At 40.7% G+C, this 20251-nt stretch overlaps 2 protein-coding genes across 2 annotated transcripts; both read right to left on the bottom strand.

Annotated features, from left to right (window-relative positions):
- Positions 1–849: 849 nt before the first annotated feature.
- On the bottom strand, positions 850–2509 carry LOC118771858 (nmrA-like family domain-containing protein 1; the record flags this gene model as incomplete). The annotated part of the gene is made up of 4 exons (XM_036519980.1): positions 850–882; positions 1574–1767; positions 2026–2281; positions 2414–2509. Coding segments are annotated over 4 exons (579 nt in total), but the record flags the coding sequence as incomplete, so codon positions are not given.
- A 2811-nt stretch (positions 2510–5320) lies between these two features.
- Positions 5321–18181, bottom strand: slc25a24 (solute carrier family 25 member 24). Its single transcript, XM_036521128.1, has 10 exons — positions 17610–18181; positions 14681–14807; positions 14219–14306; positions 12980–13091; positions 8673–8831; positions 7927–8079; positions 6904–7011; positions 6575–6742; positions 6115–6265; positions 5321–5945 (listed from the first exon to the last, which is right to left on the bottom strand). The coding sequence occupies exons 1-10, from the start codon at positions 17790–17792 to the stop codon at positions 5764–5766; spliced, it is 1431 nt and encodes a 476-aa protein (XP_036377021.1). The 5' UTR covers positions 17793–18181; the 3' UTR covers positions 5321–5763.
- Positions 18182–20251: the final 2070 nt, after the last annotated feature.

Here is a 20251-nt window from a genome sequence, read left to right as displayed (position 1 = left end):
TTTTTTTACAGCATTACGTGATTACTGAACTCTTTTTTTTTTTAATATGTTGACCTCATATCAGTATGATGCAAACTGTCATTACATTACATTATTGACATTCAGCCACCATAGTGACTTACATCAATTACAGGTTTTTATAGTGTAATCCATTTATACAGCTGGATAATTACTGAGGCAATTGTGGATTAAGTGCCTTGCCCAGCAGCGGTGACCCCATGGGGAATCAAACCAGCAACCATTCAGTTGCAGGTCCTGCTCCTTAACCACTATGCTACAATGCTGCCCATCAGGTCTGGTGGGATGTCAGTCCTGCTCAGCAAGTTGTTGATTTTTCCTGCTGATTTCTCATGGATACAGTGATACAGTGAAGGTCTGGCTTTATTTAGGTCACACCAGACAGAACAGACTGCTGCAGTCTGTGTGTGAGCATCTATTTCACATTTATTAAGCTGAAACAATTGACATAGTTTGTTTAGTATGTGAAAAATTTAATAGTCAGCTTAACCAGAAACTCGGGGTGTATCCTCTTTGGTAGCTGGAGGGCTAGGATACCAATTCCTGTGGTAGCACAGAAACAATTAAAGGCAGTTTCCTGTGTGGAGATAAGATCCAAAATGATTTTATGAACATCGTCTATGGTTGACTATAAATCGTTTTTTTATATATATATATATATATATATATATATATATATATATATATATATATAAAAGGGGAAATCAACTCAGAACTCATATCAGAACATTTGTATTTTCCATTTTTAATTTTGAACAAAAATTAGAATTGAATTATTAGAGTGGAAAATGTAAGATGCAGTTATTGTGTCTGTCTAAACTCCACTGAGTATCACTTAAGTCTGAAGTGCATGTTGCAGATTTGCTACAGGGGGCAATGTCCAGCAAATTAGGAATTTACTAGAGCTGTTTCTCTTCCTCCTGCCCTACTGTGTTTCCAGAGAGGTGATGATTGACTCTTTGTTTGCAGTAACCCAATGGGAAAACCTCTGCGTGTCTGAAAACAATGCAAACGTTTCTCCAGCGTTCCTCCTCTGTGTGTCCTTCCTCCAGAATTCAAACATGTTGCCGATATCCTGTCCACCCTCTCCTTTGCGGGTCTCCACAAACCGTTTCAGGGAAATCTGGTGGGACAAAAAAGCATTTTCTTCAGTAATTAGCATGTATGTGAGCATCTGTCTGTGTGAGTGAATAGTAAGCTGTAGTTGAACATTATATGCCTGTTCCTGGACCTGGTGGATACTGTGTCTCTTCTGAGTTGAATATTCAACTGACTTTTTTAACTCTGCTTTTTTAACTGCTATAAAATTAATTTCACAGCATCCGGCCAAAGAAGGTGATGCCAAACAATCGTTTGCTACATATATACTAATTTAATGATGATCTGGTGATTTGATATTTATAATATCATGAATTTAAACTTGCAATATTGATCCTGTCACCTTTAGATGTACTGTATACTTCCCTGGGCATTAACAGCAAGCAGAGGCTTGTAAATGTAAAGACACTGAGAGATGTTCTGTTGGCTGTACGGTCAGTGTTTGCCCTGCTCTCACCCTGGAATCCTGAAAGACCCTGGGAGGCAGGCACTGCGTGAGCGTGTCTGCGTATTCCTGAATCGTCAGCCGGTTTGCGGAGAGGGCGCAGCTCTTTCCCATCCACTTGTGCGCGTTCTTCAGTACGGCCGTGACAATGGGTCCCAGATCCCTCAGGCTCATGCTGTCCATGGCCGTCTCTCCCATGGGGATGTCTGAGCGGAACAACAGGGGCACTTTAAGCCACTCCGCCTCTCCTGACTTCCCACGCCGTGCCTTTGGGTACTGCACTTTGACGTCACGTCATATGGCATGGTCTGTACTTTTCCACTGCCTCTTTCCATTTTATATAACTAGCCTAATGGGTGCAGGTATTGGGACTAACTCGTTTACCGTTAAATTTGCTCCTTAAGCATGATTCACTGTGCATCTCTGTTGAGTTCTAGAGAGACAATGAGGCCAGGAAAGCTCACCAATTTTATAGAGGTTGAGCCCAGCAGGTTTGGGACGGAATGTTGTGAGGAAGCTCTCGTACAGGAAGGGGATCAGCAGCTGGGTTTTGGGGATGCCGATTTCGCCCATGTAGTCGTTGATGCAAGCCTTGGCATCCATGGACCGCACGGGGAAGCCAAAGCGCCGGTGCACGTGGTGACTCCCCTCAAACACCACATGGTTGATGCCATTCTGCTTGCAAGCATCTGCAATCAAGTACCCCTGTGAGATCTCCCTCTGTAAAACAAGAGAAGCAGCAAACATCATGTCATGCTTGTTGCTTTTATTACATTGATGCTGTCATTATAGATTATTGAGTAATTCCTCTCCAAAGTCAAAGTCCTTGTACTACATTTGCAACCTTAATACCTGGAGCGGGTCCGGGTCAGTGAAATCTGTCCTGGTTGTGAAGAAGCACTTGTGAGCCCCAGATAGCGCCCCCTGGAGGCCTGTGGCGCTGTCAAGGTGAAAAGGCAGGACCTGTGCTCCAGCCTGGCCCAGCTCCTGTGCCTGCTGGGAACTTGGGTCAAACACTGCAGCTCGTACACCGAACTGGCCATCCCGGAGCAGGGCAAGAGCCACACCATAGCCCAGCTCCTCCTCCGCCCCAAATACTACCACCCGTTCCATCCCCCAGCACCCCCAGGCACGCCCCACTGGTCTACTGCTCCAACAATGCTCGGGTGTCAAAGAGTATCCGAAACGTCCACCCCGGCACGACTTCGGTTAAAAAAAATGGCATTCAAAGGAGGCGGAGTTACAAAGTTTAAGTGAAGTTAGCTAATCAGTCTTTTATCTACTACACAAGCAATAAAGTCACTGTATTATCACACTGCTTACCTATTACCCAATGATTCTTGCTCTAAATCATTTGCTCCCGTTCAGACAAGTTGATTGTTTGTTCCCTGGGCAGATTTCTGTTTTCCCAAAGGTTCTATGGAAACCTGAAAGGAGGGGGGGAATGCCCCATAGCAACATGAAGTACTGCTGCAACATGTCAGACGACAGCACTATGCAGTGATTGGGCAGAGTTGCGCGTCCCTGACGCTTTTTCAGTTGTAGTTCAGTCAGGGATTTATCTGATAGGGTCTTTCCCTGAAACATGGAGGTTTGTGAGGACCTTTTTGGAGTTTTTGATTGAATTATGCTTTATTTTGGAAATGGTTTTCAGTGCCTTTGACAACATCAGCTTGATGAAGGGAATGATGGAGAAAAAGCCTTTATTAAGAGTCTTGAAAAAACTGATCTCAGCAGTAAATATCTGAGATTTTAAATTTACTTCTTTACTTTTATTAAATACTTCTTACTACCAAAAAGTAGTTCTTTTTTTACTACTACACTATTAAATACTTTTTTACTTTTTATACTACTTTTTTACATTTGCACTGTACCATGCTATTTTTGGTGCCTATTGTTTTGGAAGGGCTCAGTTTTGGAAATATGCCCTTGATCATACTCAATATTTACTCATAGTGTTTTGTGATTAATTATTTTTTGAACAAAGTAAAAATTATGAAAAAAATACCCCCAAGCAACCTGCCCCTCCCACAACGGACCAATTGACTGGAACAAAAAATACACTTTATTGCATATTATGAGTGTATTTAATAAAAGGTGAAATTTCGTTCCCCAACTTTTTAAATGACTCTGGATAAGAGCATCTGCTATGTACATGCCAGTAAATGCAGATACTACTTAATCATGAAAGTTCATGGAATTATTGTTTTACTTGAGATGTATTACCACCGATACTAAAATTGCAGCTTTAAAATATCATGATAGAAGTTCGCTGTAGTTCCAATATCTACCCCTAGGTAGAGACACAATGCCATTCAATCAACTTGGTGAAATGCATGTTGAGTGTGTGTACTGAGATGAGATGGCTCACATGCAGTGTTAATTTTATCTAGTTTTAGGGTCTACATTTCTCAGCCTCTTCCTTCTTTCTACACCTGCAGTTTAGAGATGCTCACTTTGAAGTGCTAAGTGCTGAAAGGAGGAGAGAGGGTGATAATATAAATAAGCACAGCCACACTGTTCCTCAAGCAGGTCTACAAGGAGCAGGAGTTCCACCCATCTGCAAAATGATTGGAATGGCAGGCATAGAATCTGTTATGGTGCCTAGACCATACCTAGAGCACAAAAGTAGACCCTTTTGGGAGTTTCCTTCAGAAACAATAACAATGACCCTGAGGTCTCATTCCAAACATTTACTGTCTAACCTCACATTTACAATTCCATACAACTTAACATTAAACTACTTCTGCTTTTCAATCTAAATCTTCCTGCAGCGTTGCATTATCACAAATCCCATGGGACTCCCATTTCCCCCTCTCACGATTTTTCTCTCCTCATATTTGGCGAACAGGCACATTGGTCATTGTAGGAAATAACAAGTAAACAGATATGAGAGATATAAGACCAGACTGCCAATTCCAAATCTGACTCTAGCTATTCACTATAAAATTTTGATTCTGACCCAGGATCAATAGCTGAGGGCAAAAACAGCCTACACTGTATTTGAATGCCGGTCAGCTTCTGTTTGGCTAGAATGAATATGACAGACAACCTAACTCCTGCTACTGACAAGATTATATGGCTCAGTCAGTCCTCAGTCAGTTAGTCTTCTGGAACTGTCCATCTAAATTTTATTTCATTTTATCAATCTTAGAAACCAAATACCTTGAATTACATCCCTTTCCACCATTTAACAATACTGAAATTAAAAGTAGTTTTCACTCTGTTGCTTTTTTCTTTTTTTCAAATGGTGAAGTTCCTTTAGAGAAAGCTTTACTGTGAGACTGGGGGTTAAAAGCATTGTTTTTCCATTCAGAGGGTGTGAAGTCATGAGCTTTCATTGCAGTTATTGCATTTGACCTACAGGTACTGTGTAGAGTCCCTGAACCTCCTCTGGGCAGCATTTCACATAGGGCTTGGATAGAAGATACAGTAGAAAAAAAGGCTGTACTGGTAACTATATACTTACGTAATCCTGAACTTTCAGTAAAACCTCAGAGTGCAATATTGGTAAGGAGGAATTTTCATGTCATGCGTCCTATCCCAATACTGAGGTAGGCAGCAGATACGAATGAGACTTTCAAAGCTACCATGCATGTATATATAATAAAGTGCTGTCTGTACCCATTATTCAAAATATGTGCAAAAACACAAACTCAACAAAATCAGTCACATACATGATATCCAAAGAATATTGTATTAAAATACATTTAACTGTAAACAGGAGACTACAAAACTTTGGAGAAGGCATACACAGTTATCTGCAAAAAAAACAAGTGAGGCTTGCATGAAAGACCACACAGACACCTGAATAAGGCACATTGTCTGCTCTTCCTCAGTTGTGTTTCACATGATGTGTGCAAGTTACAGCTGTGTCTGAAATCTGTCTTCTACCACAGTGCTGTCTCTCTTTAATAGTGCATTGAGAAATTGGACGTAATCAGAACTTGATTGAACAACTGATTTCAGTAATAAGGAAGGTTGCCTCTTTTGTAACTAGAACACACACATGCAACATAATATAACCAACCTGCTTTGGGTAATGCATTGTAATCTTCTATATGAAATAACTCTCCATTAACAAGTAAGCCTAACTTGAGGCCTTTGGTAAACCCGCTGAGTTCATGCCATCACAACTGAGTATCATCTGAAGCATTCCGAAAGGGAAACGACTTGAAACCAACCAACACAGAACGGTCAATTTACTTGGAGATCCCCAGTCCTGTTTTCATGTACTCATACACTACATAGCTGATACTGACTGCTGGGATCACTTTCATGAAATTGGGGAGGATTCCACGATAGAGTCCAAAAAATCCCTCCTTTTCCATAATTTTCTTGACTAATCGGCTCATGGACAGCTGCTCAGATCCTTCCACCGATGCTGCAAAAATAAGACACACAGTAGTCATCACTCAGCACACATTCATCACACACCAGTATGTCGTATGTCATGGATTATCGCCTTTGCATGGCTCTGCAAATAAGCCCTTGAGCAATTTTACACCAATTTCATGGTCAGCAATACATCATATTTGTCAATAGTGATTTACCTTGTGCCTGCATGCGAGTTCTGACCAGAGCAAGGGGATAGCTTGCCAGCTGTCCACAAGTGCTAGAGATGGTCCCACAGCCTAGGAGAACGAGCACTCCAGGGTTGGCAGTGTCTTTGGCGTAGCGTGACAACCAGGCATTCTTCAGACTCTGACAGTGACAAGCAGGAAAAACCAGGATTTAAAATGGCAGCTAGAAGGCAATCAGCAAAGCTCAGGGCCACAAGAGTCATATCCCTTTAGATGACCAATGGACAGATAATAGTAATGGATAAAGTGGTCTGGTTGCCCAGAGCTTTCCAATCCATGTACTAAGCAAGCCCAGCCCTTAACTCCAGCAATTTAGCAACAGATGGCTACAGGGTGGTCGGGCTGCTGGCCAAAGACCAGTGTGTTCTTGCCTGTTTTACACTGTAAATAAGTGGCTACTTCTTTCCAATTCAAGGGCATTGGCACTAACCTCATACACAGCCAGATCGATCCCTGCATAAGGAATGATGCCTAGAATGTTGGGGATGTAGCCTTTATAGAAGGCCTTCACCCCCTCCTTCTTTAGAATCTTCTTGGCACAGTCGAACATTCCTGAATATTGTCCCGTCTTCCGCAGAGTCAGCCTGGTCTTCATCACCTGCCAGTGTATAAGGAAGTGCTTCAATCAGTTACGAATCGAGAGGCTCCCTAATAGAGAAGCAAATAAAATATCCTTTTGACTGAGAGGGAAATCACTCTACAGCCAAGTGAGTGAGGAAGAGTCTAACACTGTGACAAGCGCTGGAGAAGTTCTCTCACCTCCATGGGGTAGATGGCGGTCTGTGCTGTTGCTCCTGCCAGAGACCCTGCGATGAACCTCTCATGAGTCTGCACCTTCCCACCCTCAGCTGCCAGCAGCCTCTTATACTGTTATGACAACGGGGACAGATAGAGTCAGGATATACACATCTACACACATACTGTATGACCCGTCGGGCCTTTGCTGACACACAGAATGATTGCATGAGCTAAGTGTAAGTTGGTTCCGGCCTTCACTGACACATGTGAAAACTGGACCTATGAATGACATTCCCCTGTCTGTGCTCAAGGCTATCAGCCCCAGGAAGGAGGCCAATCCTGTCAGAGACGCTCTAGGCAGCTTAAATTTAATGAGGATTAATCTGACTTCTCACAGTGAATCACGGCAGGTTAAAATAACTCTTACACTGCTCTTACATAAGACATGGGGATAGAGAAAACATCCATAAATAAGACAAGGACACTGAATCTAATAAATGCTTATTCACAAGGTGTTCATGATTGACTTTCAGCTTGAGTTTTTATAAAGAAGTCCTTGTTGTGTAAAAGCGTGATACTCTTAAAATAAGAGAAATCATTCAGTTGGGCCAATTGTTTCTGGCAGGTTGCCACTGATACCCCTCACTGAGAAGGGGTAGTGAGGTTTTATTTAGTGTAGTAATGGGGAACGCTTTAAAGATGTCACGCTGCACTTCAGCATTGCTGTAGATAATCACATCACTGTATTACAGTAAGTCATGTTGTTGAAGGGGCCATGCTCTACAGCCACTGTTTAAAAGAGACTGCTCATATCCATCACAGCCTGTACCATACAGTCCTGTCTATACAAGCACTTATAGATATCTTTAGGTTGAAACCTTCCTGTGACATCAAAATAGTATCAGTGACTTTTATAAACCAATCTATCATCCCAAGTCTGGTGTAAAATGGCTGCTCTTCCATTTTAAGTAAGACTAATATGGTAGAAGGACTGCCTCATAAATCACAATCCGTTCTTCCACGCATGTGATATGATTTTCCTACCTGCTCATATGCCAAGAACTTCAGGGCTGTCTCGGGTGCAATCTTCAGAACATTGACCCCATTTCCCCTCCACAGTGACGTCACTCCTCCTTCCTTGAGCATCTGTTTGAATCCCCCTACCAAGCTAATTTTGTTGGACTTGGAAGCATGCACCTGCAAAACAATTAGCATTTACAGCAATACCCTATATACATTAAAAACAGAATGTTTACAATCATTTAATTTTTAAACCTAAATTCTGAAACATTAGTTTTCTGCTTGTACTTGTGGGGTCACACATGACATTCTGAATGGGTGAAATACGTCACGTGTCCATCCCAGCAGTGAGCAATCACACTGTTCGCGACTTGAAATCTAAAAATAAACCACCACACTTCCATTTCAAATGCTTCCTATTCCTGTCGACAATAAATCTGAAGTATTTATAGAGCTATACAGTTTAGCAGCTTTCTGATTTGGCTTTGCCTCTGACAGAAGGAATCCATTCAAGTGTTACTTTATTTCACAACATGAGCAACACTTCTTTTATATGGGTGATTGGCAATCTACCTCAATGTGTGTGTTTCTGTAAGTCATCTACCTCATTGTGTGTGTTTCTGTAAGTTATGTGTGTCTTTTGTCATTTTGTGAATTGCTACTGTAACACTGGAATTTCCCCTTGGGGATAAATAAAGTACTCTGTCTATCTATCGATCTATCAATGACAATCCATGGTGCTTTCAGTAACACAGCTGCGGGTCACTTACCTGCATGAACACTTTCATCCTGTCCAGAGGGGCGGTGCCTGTGCGTGAGACTGCCCCTGCCATGCCTCCAGCCATTAGCTGCTTCCACCACATGCCTGTGGTCTTCTCCTCTTCTGTGAACTCATCAGGAATGGCAAGGCTGTCACCGATGTCCAGCACCTAAAGGAGTCAACAAGCAGAGGAAGACACTGAGCGCCCATCTTAAATATCCCATTATAAAAGTGGAAGTGTTTTTGCAAGGGATTTGATCAATCAAACCATATCTGTTATTTTACAACAATCTAACCACAAACAGCTTTGCAGTGCATATAATGAGAAATGAACATCTTGAATTACATCAAAAACGTATATCTATAGTATATACAAGAGAACAAAGAATGTCAAATGATATCCATGGCAATATGGCAAATTACAGTAATAACGACAATTTTACCTGTCATCACTTGTAGGTAATTACTGACAAAGTAATTACCTGACAATGATGACAGGTAAAATAGCTTAACATACAGTCACACTACCATGTCTGGAAGCGATTCTGAGATTACTTTTTAATCTAGTCTTAAACACTCAGCGTCTGCTCTCATACAGACTGAGGCTTTACTCCACAGTTGTGGTGCTCTGAAGTAAAAGGCCCTGTCATCAGTTTTGCTCTGACAAAAATTACAAGAGATGTAAAGTAACTGTGAATGAAGTAATGCTGGCCAGTAAAAGAGATGCACTGTGCTAGGTGATAGTTTCAGTTAGAATCATTGCTGCAGCAATTTGGGAGTCATTTGGGCTGTAAGGCGGGGTATTTTCATGTACCAGTCTGAGGAGAGGGATGTGTGTATTCATCCTTCTTTTTCATTTAGAGCCAGGAAGCTTACCCACTGAAATGTTCATTGTGCAATATATTATGACAGACTGAGAGGTTTATGAATCACTACAGATACAATTTTGATAGTAAGGAAAGGTTTGAAATAGACCTCAAGTTTGAGATGTTAACAAATATCCACATCCTGTTTTAACCTTTAACAGCACTTGACAATCATCAACAGTTTTCCAAATGATACATATTTTAAAAAGATACCCGAGTCATTTAACGTGCCCCAATGGGGCTCAGTGATTTCTTTTAGACAGAAATATGACAGGAATGAGAGAAAGTTAGTGGGTTTTCAAACAATTTAACTCTTGGCAAGTAGGTCTGCACCTCGCTCCTATATAACTGAATTTAGCTCATTAGCATCAATTTACCTTTTCTGCTGCGAGTTGTGAATGTAAGAATTACTTTTATGTAGTATATAAATTTCATAGGCCTCAACAGTGAGAGCCATGCTACAGTCTAGATGGTTTTCAGATGGTCAATGTTACCTCCCAGCTAATAACATTATTCCTCTGTAATTTTTGCAGTGAATAAGGGTATAGTCAAGTCTGCCAGAGACAATGGACCTCCAAAATGTTTAAATTTTTTAATTGAATTTGAACTTCATGTCCACACAAGCGCTATCTTATATGAACATCCGAGGCTGAAATATATGCCCTTATTCTGATGTACTTTCTTGTGCTCTTCAACCACTCTCTTACAGGGCTGTCACATTCAGAGCTTACTTCCACTCACAATCGAACACTGTAATCAACTGAAACAGTGTCCATTAACTGAGCGCAAGATGACGTTTCACTCTTAAAGTATGAATAGAGAAGCGTTAACTAACCTCATTCCTCCCAGAAACAATGGACTTTCATCATCTTGTCCATCCAACACAACTGAACTGAACATAACATGAAAGTGATCTATGAACATAATCCCTGGTAACTCTTTCCTTTACAATATTAACGGTTTCTAAAATTATGTCATTTAATTAAAGAGCTAAAAGTTACATGTATGATAAATATCATGAAATAAAGGAGAAAAACACGACACTGGCTAAAGCCCCTGTGGATTATTCCTATGTACACTGTATAGCTGAATGAAGAAATAGCATTGCATAAACTGCTTATTCCAAGGTTTCAGCACTCTTTGAAGCCAGCAACACTATTTGACAAGACAAGAAAAGACTTTCAGCATGTTATTGGTAATGTAGTGTCTACAATTGAGTGTACACTTCTAAAACATACCCTATAGAAGTTCTCCTGAAGTACTTTCATCTTAATTTTAACCTACAACTTTCAAGCAACACCAATTACAAAGGAATTCACCTGTATTCCTCAGTAAATCCCAGATGCCCAATGAATGCAAGTCAACCTGTAAGACATCTCAGAACTAACCACTTTTTAAAGCCCTCAAACATTAGTGACATGTTAACCACATTTCCTCACAAATTCCCAGGTCCGGTCAAAACTGTCCTTGCTGATGAAGTCGCTGCCAAAAAAAAACCTACCACATCCACTTCCACCTCAGAGATGGTCCCATCATCCTCAAAGTCAAGGACAAACCACTCTCCAGTCTGCTGCTGCAGTAGCGCCATGCTGAACTGGTCCAGAGTGGCGTGGCAAACGCACTGGACCAGCCCGTCTCACTCGGGGCCAATGTCACAGTGCACTGTTCCCTGCTCTGACATCATCCAGACCCACCCAGCCTCACCTCCACATCACAAGCCACTTACAGGCTTAATCCTTTACGGAATGGCTTAAATTAGCCCACGCCAGAACAGACGTTGGTAACTTCTAAAGATCAGAGAGGAGCACGGAGAGGTTCTGTGGAACACCAGAACACCCCCTCTTTGACCTTCAGGTTCTTTCTTTGTCTTTTTAAAACTAACATCTCTACAAGCACAGGACTTAATGTTGGTTGCGAAATTCCGCATCACAGTGCACACATAATGCTGTTTGGTTTTCACCTAATTTGAATAGAGAGACAGCAAAGAACAGGCTGGTTGATTTGTGCAGTGTTTGTTGAACTTCCCCACACCCAACGGATCCTGTTTTAAACACTCAGGTGGAAGCTAGACATAAATAATGTTCTCAAGAACAGGCCTTGCGGCATTTAACCTGCCACTTTTCTCTACACAGTAACTGTATGAATACGTATATGAAAATAATGCAATCTTGTCTATATCAGCCAATACGTAACCCTGAAGTCCATCTATCAACAATGATTAAAACCTAAAACCACTATTTTAATTTCTCAGATCAATGCACACACATGTACGTTTTAGGTCATCATCGAACATTTAAGAAACACTATCATTTATGTATGGGGCAGTACTGACTCTCTCTTGATAAGTAGGACAGCACATCTCACCATTTACAGAGACTGCAGGAAATTTGTCATGCCACTTTTGCTTTCCATGCTTCTTTCAGACAAAATCCTGCCATACTTACAGGTTGTTAGCTGAAGATGCTAAATTCAGAATTTTGATTACACTTAACATGGTATTATAAGTTATTTATGGCCCAAAACATTCATGCTATTCACGCAAACCAATACAGCAAAAACCCCTTAACGTTGAATGATCCACACACTTTACAATTAATTCTTCATGTTATGTGTTTGTTATGCTTGTCATCCTTGTCGCACTCTATTTCCTTGTATTTGAAATTTTTTAATGTCTTTTAACATAATTCGGCTACATCTTTTTTTCTCCCTCACACTTTATGGATTGCCCTGTTTATCCTTCCCAACTTTTCAACCCTAATATCCCGTTTCATCCTAATTATTCTCGCAAATGGTGCTTATCAATCACAACCTGCAACCTCTACTCACAATGGGCCCTTAAAGCAACGGTGTGCTTTAGTTTGTAGGTTAGGCTCACTTCAGCTCACTGGCACAAAGTTACGGAAACGTAAGGTGTTCTGATGACTCGTTCACCATCTCAGAGTGGAAACACCAGTGGACATACACCGCGTCCATTGGGCAGTTTTGTCACTGGGCCAATCCCGCACTGTTCCTTCCTATGACGGATATAAATGGCATGCCAATCTAATTAGTGGTGTGTCTGTATCAGAGTTCCTGTGCTCTCTGACACTGTAACAGCACGCCATTACACAAGTCATGTTCCTGCTGTAGGCTAAGCGGGCCTGTTCACGTCATCCTCTTCTTATACTGGAAGATTAGGTCACTATAGGGTAATGAACAGTTAGGATGTTTCCAGACTAACTCCAGTTTTGCTCCATAATCTACCTTGCAGCTGAAATGCTGCACATATTTTTTGTTAAAATGCTGAGTAGAAAATATTCAACAAAGAATAATTTTCATGTCTGTAGCAGAAATATTGACACACAATGGTGTTAGCCATAAACACCTCTGTGTCTCAACTCACATAATCAACCATGTGGTAATTAAGAACATATACACAGTATGAACACACACACAAACAAAAAAAACACACCGTGGAGTGCTTCCAGTAACGAATGATCTCCTGAAGGTTGGTGGCCGGGTTGAAGAGGAAGTGCTCCCTCCACTCGTTCCAGTCTACCGTCATGGTGCCATCCACATCAATGCTAATGACAGAGCAAAGACATGCAAGTGTCTGAACCATGCTTGTGAGAATGTAGTGGACTGGTGCAGGTTGTGGCACTACCCTGGCATAGGGGCTCTACAAGGGGGCACAACCAAAACCTAAAGTGAAACCTCTGAAGCACTTTTAAGGCATGAGTTAAGAGAGTGGGTGTCTTATTCTGACATAAAATGGCCACTAATATTATACAATTGTTGCAGTAGAACGGGATGTTTTACAACAGTAATAGTTGACAGATGTGTATTGTATCTGAATGAAATTACATAACCTGACACTATTTTCACATAGTGTTCATAGCATAACTCAGTGGTTCTTCATTCATGCCAACAGCAAAAAAAAAAAAAAAAGCTGGCGTGAACATGTGAACACACAGTAAAGATGTTGTGCTTCTGTGGATAAGGCTGACAGTGGCATGACTGTTAAGCATATTGAAAAAAAAAGTGGAACAGACAACCTTCTAAACCATCCCTTGGGAGTCTTAGTAATTATGCATCAAACTAAAGTAGAGTTTCAGGGACGACTCTTTCAGGCATTTCATTTAAATCATTTCCTTTTGTCAGGATGTTTGAAGAACTATAAGTGTGCAGGTATGCCACAGTCTTACTAATGAACGCTTAATGACTGAGCTAATGGCAGTGCTCTTCCTTCTCCCCTTGGCAGTGACTGTCACTAACTCTTTATCAGCTGTGCTGCAGGAGAGCTGGGCTAAGCCAGCACATGACTCTAGATCGGCCTCCACCCAAAGCACTCAACAAAACATGCTAAAAAAGCCTCCTGACTCAGCTCAAACTGAGAAATGAGAGGCTTTCCAGCCACCATCATAGTGTGACATCAAACAAGTTCACATGCTAACTGCAAGGCTGACTTGGCTGACAAATTTCATGCAAATATACATCCCGTTTTAAAGCATACACAAGGACACCTCAAACATGGGATAGCAGTAGCAATTTTTTTACAAAAATAATGACTCAATAGATATCCCATTAGTGGCTTTTGGTTATCTGTCTTGGAAAAATCTGTCATGGAACAAGCATACTATAACAAACCATGCAAGCACAGATGCAGAGACACAGAACAGTGTAGTAATACCAAACATGACACAAGGTATACCTTTGAAGAATCTTCTCAGCCTCTTCCTTTGATATTTCCAGCCCAAGGTCTGCAAGGGATTGCTTGATTTCCGTAGAATCAATCCGTCCTGCAGAGAAAAGATAAATCTTCAGACTGAAGAGACTGCATCTTGTTTACGGCAAAAATGTGTTTTTTAAATTTAATATAAACCTGTGAAACTCACAACATACAATTATCCATGAAAGTATTTCCAGGTAATTTAGAGAACTTCAATAATTAGACTGCTCTACTTTCTCAAAGACAGTTTTGGAACAGAGAAAAAGCAAACACTGACAGTTTCTCTGAAAGGACCTGAAAGCAATTCTTAATCCCTGAAGTATTTCAGTTAGAAAAGGAGCATTTGCTTTTTGCTATGTAAATTTCGTCTGCTAGCACGGTGGATGAAAAACACAACAAATCTTGAGAAACAGCCGTGGACAAGCACCATGTTTCGTGACGTACCATCATTGTTTTTATCCAGGCTCTTGAATGTCAAGAGCATTTTCTTCTCATGCTCTCTCAGGTATCTGGCAAACTCTGTGAAGTCGAGCCCTTCATCCTTATCACTGTCCCCAGAAGAAATTATTTTCTAGGGAGAAGAACACCGGGGGAGGTTGTGTTAGGACTGCAGATTGCAACATTACAAAGCAGGACCGGAATGAGGGAAACAAGTTTCATGCACAGTATGAGAGGGTGATGCAGTACTTCAGTTAATGGTTAACAGCTCACTATAAACACAAATTTGTAGAATAATGGTGTTAGTCCACAATCCCTGCATTGTGCAAATAATTGCCCAGTAATTAGCATACTGAATCTCTGTGAAATGCCTTCCAACTCCATCGTCTCTGATCTACAGTTGTGCTTACATCTATAGAGTCTATAAATAGAGATTTGTCTCTACGGTTATTTTTAATCTGCAATTGCAGAAAAACACTGCCCAGACAATGAGAAGAGGAGCACTCTATGCCCTGGAGAGTGGGATAAAGTGATGCTCCTTCTTTCTTGAAGGCTCTAAGAATGTGAACCATGCTGACCCATACCTCAATTCTGCTTGTACATTCTGCCACCTACCGCTCTTTTCAAATTATTGTTATGCATTGTAACATGTTAGCTGAGCATATGAAACAACTGCATAAGCTATACACGTATATTACTAACTACTGTGCGGACACTACTGCCACAATATAACATTGGTGACATTTATGGAACTGAGATTCACCAATGAAAAGGCAGCAACAGCGCATTTGTTTAAAGAACAGGTATGTATTCTCCTCACGTTCACATTGCATCAGCACTGAATAAATGTAGTAGCAGACAAATGTAAACAAAAAGCATTGCATCTATAGGGAATTAAACAATGTGGCAAGTACAGTATTTGTGACTGATAAATTTAACATGATCCGTTTGCTTATGAGAAGAACAAGAGCACTGTTTTCTCAGTGCTTTCACCTGTGTTTAATTTATATAATTAATATATAATATATAATATATAATATAATAATTTATATCATTTGTTTTTTTTTTGTTTTTCTGGTTTTTAACTACTGTAGAACAAATGGTACAAAGTGCTTTACTGCCACTATCACAACTATGCAAAGAATGGGACCAGGCCTGCAGGGTCAGGGTTAGGGTTAGGTACATAAAACGTACTCAAACTATCCTGTGATGCTGCTTTCCCAAAACACAAATTCCTTTATTCACCAAAAACAATACCCTACTGCATGTCAGACATACCCATGTCATTCTTCTATTATCAAGGCCCTTTTACACAACACCATGATTCTGTCTGACATGAATTCATACATATGACATAATTAACTTATGGAGATTCATTGTAGTCACCAGAGACATAAAAGTGTTTACTGGGTTGTACAGCCCTGGGCAATCTGAGCAGACTTATTATTTACTCATCAGTTCAAGGGGGCAAAGTATAAACATGTCAATGCAACTTTCTGTTATCTATATGGTAACTATCATGACTGAGCACTGAGAAATGCAAAAAGTGTTTGAGCAGTAGAGGAGTGTCTTTAATCTGAGCCAACGCCCAACAATAAAATTTCAACTGGGTTACCCTTAGAATGTACGTTAGTAGGGAAAAAGATCACCTTGGGATCTGATGTTCTAGTCAAACTTTTGTTTTTCCTGATATTTCCTGACATTTGGCAACATCAGAATTAACTCTCATATAAGGTTTGGGGGAGATACTGGTACACACAGGTTGTAGGTTCATATAGGTTGGACTAAAGATTTAGTGAAGCTTTATCAGTGCTGCATATATGTTTAATAGAAAGAAAAGTGTTAATACACCTGGAAGAAGGTTCCTCAGTGAACGATTCTGATGTGGAAAGTGTTGCTTTGAAGAGGGGCGACACTAAAAGCGATTCGTTAAAAGCTGAAAGTTATTGCATGTCATGTGCTATTACTTTAAACAGTAATTTAAACCGAATCCGTTCTGAGTTTTAATTCTGTGGCTGATCAAGTGACAGTGGTTTCAATTGTTTATGGAATCAAGTTGGTTCTATGTTAACAATGCAGTGGTGAGTCCAACCAATTGCAAAGATAAATTAGACTTCATATATGAGGTTGGCTCAACTCAGAAAGTTCAACACGCATTTCATTTGATAACCTATGACTTCACCGTCTATATACCACGTAAACATCGTTATAATCGCGTTTTGTCTGTGGTGATGAAACAAATTAGAGAAGTATTTGATTGACTGCTGGGTTATGTTCCCAGGAAACGAAAACCTTAAAATAAATTGCTTTCGACAACTACATCATATTCTGGATTCTGCATATTCAAAGCTGTCAGTGTGAGGTCAACTTATTTCTGCGTTCATTTAAAAAAAATATTCGCACACAGTATTGCTAAATAATCGCACCGTAATTGAATGACACTACTCTCATACCAGGTATCAAACGTCACACAAGCTAAAGCACTGCACACACTACACTTAATGAAAAAATGTATCTCTTGTGATTTCCGGATGGAAGTGCATGTTGTCCGCGAAATTGTAACCGCATGTCTTAAGGTGTTCAGCAGTGTAAATTCGAATTCCTTCTACCCTCGCTGCTTGCTCTACTCTGTTAGAGTTATTCAGGCATCGTGTACTGGAGTATACCTTACGAAAGGAGCTCCAAGCGTTCCCTATCTTGCAGAAAAAAAGTGGATGAAAACCCACCCCTTGCAAACCACTTCCGCAAAATATAACATGGAAAGTTACTATTATTGCGATAGCTTGATGCATTGTTGCGGTCTCTGAAGCGGGTAAAATTAGGGAAAATGTGGAATTCCTTACTATTCTAATAACACACATAATGGCAAAGATATCTGTGGCCGTCACAAAGAGAATATAGCACAATCCAAACATTCTCAGACTGTCAAATTTACCTGAGCTGCACCTTTACCAGATGCTATTCCCATTGCTGCTAGGCCCGCTTTCAGTTCAGCAATGTCCACTTTCCCATCTTTGTTGGTATCCAACTTCTCAAAAAGATCTTCGTAAGTCTTCATACTTTCATCACTTAAGCAGTGCGAATCGGTAAACACGAGTTTTCTCAAGGCCTGATACATTTTCACAGTTAAGTAAGAAAAACAAGTTAACGCAAAGCTCTGTTTATGATGGAAAAATAAAAGAACAAAAATTCGCTGCTACAGAGAGGGACTGTGTTCACCATCCACTACCAGGAGAAGAGATCAGGAACTGGATATTACGTCCCTTGCCTACCTCTTGGGAAATACTGAGGATTGTTGCAATTCTGTATTCGAACTTCAGGCCAGAAAAATAAACTGATATGTGCTCTTACGAATTCGATCACTGGGAGAAGGAGGTGGGACTTCTGGTGCAGTGCGCTGCTTGGAGTTGCCTTTCGTCTTACTACAGTATGACACGCCCTGCAGTGAGGACTTCCAGCTATGTCTTTTTTTCTTTTTTTTTATGAATCTGTTGAGATTTAATAGTTTGCAGTGTGTACTTCGTAACGACTACGCTTTCCTTCTTACAGCTTTCACAGCTCAGTCGGCAAGTGACATCCTCCTCTGAATGGGCGTTGGCCATTTGTAGATTCCAAGGCATTATCTGTCTGCTAAGTCGTTATGGTAAAGCTCTCGAAAAAAACATTGAGCTTTAGCTTCTCAGACTACGTGTACATGCTTTAGACGGTGAGAGTATACTTTCACCGTTGGAATTACACTGAAAAGAATTGCTGTTGTCTTCTCTTACAGAAAAAGTCAGTGCTGACGGCGGGTGGATATTTGTGAATACGGTTTATTAATATCCGATGAATGTGAATACCATAGTTTGTAGGAATTATTACAATGTCAGACATCTACGGTATGCTTAAGTAGTCATTTAAAATACATAAGAATCAATTGTTCGAGTACATAATACTATGTGCCATCAAAGAGGTTTAGAGTAGAACACCAGTATATCCCCTCTCTCTACCGCAGAGTAAAACTGCCCATACTCTCCACCCACGAGAATGAGTCACCACTGCCAAGCCTGGAGACAGCTGGGCCAGGAAGGCATGCTCTTGTCAGCGATGTTAATCCAATGGGGAGGCAATGTGCATTTACCAACAGATCCATGACTGTGTATTTTTAACCTGGAGGCTTTCTAAGGCACCGCACCATGGAATGAGTGTGTGTGTGTGTGTGTGTGTGTGTGTGTGTGTGTGTGTGTGGGTGGGTGTGTGGGTGGGTGTAGGAGGGTGTGGGACTGTGTGAGCGCCTGAATTTACAAGTCAGTCACAGTGGTGGGTCAACAGCATGCTTTATGGTTATCATCCAATTCACATTTCCTTTGCAAACATAAGATGCCATACTTATAGAGTACATCAAGTGAACTTCAGCTTCACACCAACTCTGTGCCTTCCCATATCTTACCACCTCAGTTAAGGTGTGCTGTGTGTCATGTGTCAGTATCATGTATCATGTCTGTTAGGTTTGTCTCAAAGCAAATAAACATCTATTTAAGACAGGAAATATTTCCTGTTTGTGGTGATACATCTTTTCAGTGTTCACAGAGCCTGTACCCCAAGTGGTGTTGTGGCTTAGTCTTCTGCATAGCCTGAAGTCTTCTATTTTTCAAAATTCATGCACAATCTCCAGAATGATGGAAAGGGTTTACAGTAGAAAAGGTATGGTCTAAAGATCCAATGATTGTTCACTTACAGTTTTGCCCTATATCTGACAGAAAGGGCAGTAGCATGGTACAGTAGTGTGGAACCGGGCTTTTAGTCCAAAGGTTGCTGGTTTCATTACCAAGTGTGGTATTCCTGTTGTACCACTGGGCAAGGTATTCAACATGACTTTCCACAGTAAATATCTAGCTGTATAAATTGATAACGTGAAAATAGCAAGGTATGCAAATCACTCTCATTTGCTATGCAAATGTATATGATGTATGATCTGTTCTTGTCGTCAAAACCACATGTTGGGAGTATATATATATCACTGTAACCATTGTAATATTTTACATTATGACTGGCTGCATATTGGCCAATTTGTTGGTGGTGACTGAGGGGAGAGCAGTAAAGCTGGGTGCTGCAAAACCGGTTTTCCTGTTAGAACAGCAGTATTATTCACTTTTGCCATAAGAGGGCGTCCAAACCTTGATATGGTTGTAGCTCTGCTGGCAATGAACTGCCGTCGCCACTTCGCAGTACACTGTAGTCAATGAGACCCATTTGTTTTGAAATACTGGGAGGAGATGGACCGGGTATATTTAAAACCCCTGCTCAATTTCCACTGTTTGATACCAATAGTGATCCACATTGAGAAATTCTGAGGATATAGTATCGGATACGCGTCCACGCAGACCTCTAATTCACAAGTAAACATTAGATTATAACGCTTGCTTCGTGATACATACATACCAGTACTCTTCGCTCGGCCTTTGTCTTGATGCACGATGCATTTAAATGAAGGCACAGTTATCTAATATGGATGTATAAAAAATACAAAATGTATAGAAAATGTAAACATTGGTTATCACAATCAGCATCGTGCATTCCCAAGACTGTTTTTTTGTT

Source organism: Megalops cyprinoides, chromosome 2, assembly GCF_013368585.1.
Source record: "Megalops cyprinoides isolate fMegCyp1 chromosome 2, fMegCyp1.pri, whole genome shotgun sequence".
In the NCBI taxonomy this organism is placed as follows: Eukaryota; Metazoa; Chordata; class Actinopteri; order Elopiformes; family Megalopidae; genus Megalops; species Megalops cyprinoides.
Note: the sequence above shows the minus strand (reverse complement) of the source record. Positions and strands in the feature narration are given on the sequence as shown.

Bases quoted from the DNA above. Each gene is read 5' to 3' on its own strand.
- slc25a24 (XM_036521128.1), bottom strand. From the start codon at position 17,792: ATGTATCAGGCCTTGAGAAAACTCGTGTTTACCGATTCGCACTGCTTA. The intron at 6,743-6,903 runs GTGAGAGAACTT...ATACACTGGCAG, and splicing joins CCGCCATCTACCCCATGGAG to GTGATGAAGACCAGGCTGAC. The intron at 6,266-6,574 runs GTTAGTGCCAAT...TGTCACTGTCAG, and splicing joins TCGATCTGGCTGTGTATGAG to AGTCTGAAGAATGCCTGGTT.